General features: G+C 57.2%; 1 protein-coding gene across 3 annotated transcripts; it reads left to right on the top strand.

Moving 5' to 3' along the window:
• The first annotated feature begins 1,751 nt into the window (after nucleotides 1-1,751).
• LOC123066312 (phospholipase D alpha 1) lies at nucleotides 1,752-4,770 on the top strand. Of its 3 annotated transcripts, none has more exons than XM_044489436.1 (4): nucleotides 1,752-1,939; nucleotides 2,032-2,094; nucleotides 2,172-4,053; nucleotides 4,130-4,770. In XM_044489436.1, the coding sequence occupies exons 1-4, from the start codon at nucleotides 1,844-1,846 to the stop codon at nucleotides 4,567-4,569; spliced, it is 2,481 nt and encodes an 826-aa protein (XP_044345371.1). In that variant the 5' UTR covers nucleotides 1,752-1,843; the 3' UTR covers nucleotides 4,570-4,770. The 3 variants fall into 3 exon arrangements, with proteins under 3 accessions (XP_044345371.1, XP_044345359.1, XP_044345365.1); XM_044489424.1 differs by having other exon boundaries at nucleotides 2,151-4,053; XM_044489430.1 differs by having other exon boundaries at nucleotides 1,754-1,939; nucleotides 2,169-4,053.
• The last annotated feature ends 1,345 nt before the right edge of the window (nucleotides 4,771-6,115 follow it).

Below are 6,115 nucleotides of genomic sequence, written 5' to 3'. Positions count from 1 at the left end.
CAAATGACAGAACCAATGAGTAAAAACTGGAGTAGGGCATGGGTGCGTTACTCACGCCCAAGGAGGCGGCGATGGAGTTGTAGGCGAAGCCAAGGCCGGTGAGGATGTGATCGATAAGCTCATCATCACGGATCGGAGAGCCGGCGGCGGCCATAGTGTCGGCCAGGGCCTTCATCTTGTGCATGTATTCCGCGGCGGACAGATCGTCCTTCCTCAGCGACTAAAGTTGCCGCCGGATGTGGCGGACATTGGCGCGGCTCTGGGCGCCGAACATGGCGGCGACGGCTGTCGACACCGCATGCGCCGACTCGCAGCCAATGAGTTGGCATGCAATATCCTCATCCATGGAGGTGAGAAGAAGCCCCTTGACGCGCTGATCTTGAACCCACCATTGGTGATACTTCGGGTTGGTGACGGTAGTGGCAGCGTCGCCGGTGCCGACAACGAGTGTTTTGGCCGGTGCCGCCTTGATGCCATCGAGGTGTCCGTGGAGGTTGGCACCGGCAAGAACGGTGCTGGTGATGCCCCCCAGAGCATGAAGTTGTGGCGACCGAGGAAGACGGAGATCGTCGGGATGGCGAGCGTGGCGGGGATCGTGGCGATGGGGGAAGAGACGAGGGCACCGGCAGTTTGGCCGGCGGACTTAGCGGAGGATGACATCGCAGTGGTGGCGCGGATGGAGTGGCGCGCGGCAGCAGCAGAGGATGGCACGCGCAACAGCAGCGATTGGAAGCGGCGGTAGCGGACGGGCAAAGCTAGCTAGCTAGCTAGCAAGCAAGCAGCTGGATGGATTCCTGCATATGCGCATACGTGAATTAGCAAGACGCGGCGGCCACGCGGAAGAGAGGATCGGGCGGCGGCACGAGGGACTTGCGGCGGCGGCCCGACTTGGCTGATACCATGTTGAAATACATGGTTTAGGGTTTTGCGTGAGTGATTGATATCCAGCCTCACGTCTCAATATATAGATGATCACAATTACAATTACATACGTATACAAATACGTGTATAAAGACAATATATTAGATCCTACTTTACATCCCTCACTGTGTTGTGTCTCAGGGGAGGGTCGGGGCACGCGTCGGTTTTCACCGCTTCGTGGGCGATGAGGGGAGAGGAAAGGGGGTCGACAGACTCGACACTCAGACATTGGGAGCAGTTGGTTTGTGGCTCATCAACATTTTTATTTTGCACCACATGTTGCGGTTGAACTTTTGTTTTATTTTTCTATTTTTTGCTTGCAGTTGAGAAAGTTGAAAAATGAAGAAAAAAGTCGTCTAGTCAATTCCTAAAATGAGATTGATAAATCTCAATCGACTGAGACTTAACGAAATCTTAGTTGGTACTATATTGAGATCTTACATGACAATATACCACTAAGCTTTGAGTGGTATGCAACATCTAGAAAGCACACAAGCTTTTCCGCAGCAGTAAAAAGCAGAACCCCGCATGCGCCAGAATCTTCACCGCTTCTCCTCTCAGAGAAAGCAGCCAGCGGGTAGTAAAATCTAGGACTGTTGACTGACTAAAGTAAACAAACAACCTGGAAGAACCTTAGCTTTTCTTGCGCTAGCTGTTCTAATATAAGATCCCTTGCCTCGATACCTTTCAGTAGCCCTCTCGAGACGTCTTCTCCCTGAATTGTTCTTCAAGGAAGGAAGGGAACGGATGAAAGGAAGGAAGTTAAGCTGACCCACATCGCCATGGATAATCCTTGCATGCTCTCTGCAGTTAGATGGGAGACTGTATATATACAATACAAGTGTCGGCTTTGGAGGCCAGCCAGCCGTCTGAGCGCAAGAAGCGACAGCAGAAGAAGGCGAGGAGGAGGAGGAAGAAGAAGATGGCCCAGCTGCTGCTGCACGGCGTGGTTCACGCCAAGATCCTGGAGGCCGACCTGTCCGTCACCTCCGGCGGCCAGCTCCGACCCACCCGCAAGGTCCGCCATGGCTTCCTCTTACCTCGTACGCTCTTCTATAATGTTCTCTGTGATTTCAGTACAGTAATATGTGCATGCATGCATGGAAGCAGACTGTTATGAAGAAGAGAGTCTTCTCCTGGATCAAGAAACTGTCATTCTGCAACAACTCTCAGGTTGGATTTCGCTAGAAATTTCGTTGAAACTTTTAGCCATGCCTGACCACACGTAGAGAAACGCGCGCTTGCAGCAGCTGGAGAACGCCATCGGGCTCGGCGGCACGGCGGGCAAGCTGTACGCGACGGTGGACATCGACAAGGCGCGCGTCGGCCGGACGCGCATGCTGGACCCGAGCAACGCGCCCAGGTGGGACGAGTCGTTCCACGTCTACTGCGCCCACGACGCCGCCCACGTCATCTTCACCGTCAAGGCCGACAACCCCGTCGGCGCCACGCTCATCGGCCGCGCCTACCTCCCCACCGACCGCGCCCTGCTCGCCGGCCAGTGGGTTGACCAGTGGCTCCCCATCTGCGACGACAAGCGCCGCCCGCTCGAAGCCGGCGACAGGATCCACGTCCAGCTCCGCTTCACCGACGTCGCCCGCGACCCGGCCGCCCGCTGGGGCGCCGGCGTCGGCTCCGCGGCCTACCCGGGCGTGCCGCGCACCTTCTTCGGCCAGCGCCGCGGCTGCCGCGTCAGGCTCTACCAGGACGCCCACATCTCCGACGCCTTCGCGCAGCGGGTCCATGTCACGCTCGCCGGAGGGAAGCCCTACCAGCCGCGCCGCTGCTGGGAGGACGTGTTCGAGGCCATCACGAACGCCCGGAGGATGGTTTACATCGCCGGGTGGTCGGTCAACACCGGCGTCGCGCTCGTGCGCGACCCGCGTAAGCCGTCGTCGGGAACGCTCGGCGAGCTGCTCGAGAGAAAGGCGGCCGACGGCGTCACGGTGCTGATGCTGGTGTGGGACGACCGGACGTCGCTGGGCCTCGGTGCCATCCGGCGCGACGGTCTCATGGCCACGCACGACGAGGACACGGCCACGTACTTCCGTGGCACGGGCGTGCGCTGCATCCTCTGCCCCCGGAACCCCGACCAGGGCAGGAGCTACGTGCAGGACGTGGAGACGGCGGCCATGTTCACCCACCACCAGAAGACGGTCATCGTCGACAGCAGCCGCACCGCCGCAGCCAACGCGTCGCCGGGCCTCGTCAGCTTCCTCGGCGGCATCGACCTCTGCGACGGGAGGTACGACACGCAGGAGCACCCTCTGTTCCGGACGCTCGGCACCACGCACCGCGACGACTTCCACCAGCCCAACTTCCCCGGAGCGTCCATCAGCAAGGGCGGGCCGAGGGAGCCGTGGCACGACGTCCACTGCCGCGTCGAGGGCCCGGCGGCGTGGGACGTGCTCGACAACTTCGAGCAGCGCTGGCGCAAGCAGGGCGACGGCGACAACCACCTCGTTACCCTCGACCGGGGCTGGGCGGCGCGCGAGGCGGTCCAGGACGCCGACTCGTGGAACGTGCAGGTGTTCCGGTCCATCGACGGCGGCGCGGCGGCGGGGTTCCCGGAGAAGCCCGAGGAGGCGGCCTTGATCGGCCTCGAGACGGGCAAGGACCACGTGATCGACAGCATCCAGGACGCCTACATCCACGCCATCCGCCGCGCCCGCGACTTCATCTACATCGAGAACCAGTACTTCCTGGGGAGCTCCTACGCGTGGAGCCGCGACGACGGCGTCGCCGTGGAGGACATCAACGCGCTGCACCTCATCCCCAAGGAGCTGTCGCTCAAGATCGTGAGCAAGATCGAGGCCGGCGAGCGCTTCGCCGTCTACGTGGTGGTGCCCATGTGGCCCGAGGGCGTGCCCGAGAGCGGCTCCGTGCAGGCCATCCTCGACTGGCAGCGCCGGACCATGGAGATGATGTACAAGGACGTCGCGCTCGCCATTCAGGCCAAGGGCATCCAGGCCAGCCCCACCGACTACCTCACCTTCTTCTGCCTCGGCAACAGGGAGGCGCCCGGCCCCGGCGAGTACGTGCCGCCGGAGAGGCCCGACCCCGACACCGACTACGTCAGGGCACAGCAGGCCAGGCGTTTCATGATCTACGTCCACGCCAAGACCATGATAGGTAACCCATGCCTTAGACCTTAGTGCCATGTCAAAGAAGTTGATGGTACTATGTCTTGCTGACATTTTGTTTGCAGTCGACGACGAGTACGTCATCGTGGGGTCGGCCAACATCAACCAGCGCTCCATGGACGGCGGCCGGGACTCGGAGATCGCCATGGGCGCGTACCAGCCGGGCTACCTCGCGTCCACCAACCGGCGGGCGAGGGGGCAGGTGCACGGCCTACGACTTGCCCTGTGGCAGGAGCACCTGGGCCAGGCCGCGGCAACCGTCGACCTCCTCCAGCCGTCGAGCCTGGCGTGCGTGCGCAGGGTGAACGAGGTGGCGCGGCAGCACTGGGACATGTTCGCGAGCGACACGCCGCCTCAGGGAGACCTGCCGGGCCACCTCCTGGCTTACCCCATCGGCGTGGGCGAAGGCGGAGAGCTGGTGCAGACGACGGCCTTCTTCCCCGACACCAAGGCCAGGGTGCTCGGCAACAAGTCCACCTACCTCCCCCCGATCCTCACAACATGAAGAAGTAGGAGATCATCTACGTACGACTACGATGCATGATGACACTGCTCGTTGTGAGATGGATACACAGCGATCAGGTGATATGTGCATGGCCAGGTTATCTCTCGTAAATTCGTTGCGTGTAGGCTGGATGCACGTACGTGGTGGAACGTGTATAAACGATTTACTACTATATATACAGCTTGTGAATTGGGATTGCTAGTCTTGTGAATACAGGGTTGGGTTCTTACATCCACGTAAAATCATACTACCTTCGTCTCGGTGTAAAAGTCATCCGCATAGTTTTAGGGACTGTCTATGTTGGGGAACGTTGCAGAAAGCAAAAAGTCATCCCGTATACAATTCCCTTTGTCTATCGGTACGATACTTGCCCGAGATTCGATCGTCGGTATCCCGATACCTTGTTCAATCTCGTTACCGGCAAGTCTCTTTACTCGTTCCGTAACACATCATCCCGTGATCAACTCCTTGGTCACATTGTGCACATTATGATGATGTCCTACCGAGTGGGCCCAGAGATATCACACGGAGTGACAAATCCCAGTCTCGATTCGTGCCAACCCAACAGACATTTTTGGAGATACCCGTAGTGTACCTTTATAGCCACCCAGTTACGTTGTGACGTCTGGCACACCCAAAGCACTCCTACGGTATCCGGGGAGTTGCACAATCTCATGGTCTAAGGAAATGATACTTGACATTAGAAAAGCTTTAGCATACGAACTACACGATCTAGTGCTATGCTTAGGATTGGGTCTTGTCCATCACATCATTCTCCTAATGATGTGATCCCGTTATCAACGACATCCAATGTCCATGGTCAGGAAACTGTAACCATCTATTGATCAACGAGCTAGTCAACTAGAGGCTTACTAGGGACATGGTGTTGTCTATGTATCCACACATGTATCTGAGTTTCCTATCAATACAATTTTAGCATGGATAATAAACGATTATCATGAACAAGGAAATATAATAATAATCAATTTATTATTGCCTCTAGGGCATATTTCCAACACCGGGACCCTTCCGGTGGTCCCGGTACAATACCGGTGACCCCGAAACTTGTCCCGATGGCCGAAATAACACTTTCTATATATAATTCTTTACCTCCGGACCATTCCGGAACTCCTCGTGACGTCCGGGATCTCATCCGGGACTCCGAACAACATTCGGGTTACTGCATATACATATCCCTACGACCCTAGCGTCACGAAACCTTAAGTGTGTAGACCCTATGGGTTCGGGAGACATGTAGACATGACCGAGATTGCTCTCCGGTCAATAACCAACAGTGGGATCTGGATACCCATGTTGGCTCCCACATGCTCCTCGATGATCTCATCGGATGAACCACGATGTCGAGGGTTCAAGCAACCCCGTATACAATTCCCTTTGTCAATCGGTATGTTACTTGCCCGAGATTCGATCGTGGTATCCCAATACCTCGTTCAATCTCGTTACCAGCAAGTCACTTTACTCATACCGTAATGCATGATCCCGTGACCAGACACTTGGTCACTTTCAGCTCATAATGATGATGCAT

This window comes from Triticum aestivum, chromosome 1A, assembly GCF_018294505.1.
Source record: "Triticum aestivum cultivar Chinese Spring chromosome 1A, IWGSC CS RefSeq v2.1, whole genome shotgun sequence".
NCBI classification, from domain to species: domain Eukaryota; kingdom Viridiplantae; phylum Streptophyta; class Magnoliopsida; order Poales; family Poaceae; genus Triticum; species Triticum aestivum.
The sequence above is the reverse complement of the archived record's forward strand: the minus strand, read 5'-3'. Positions and strand labels throughout refer to the sequence as shown.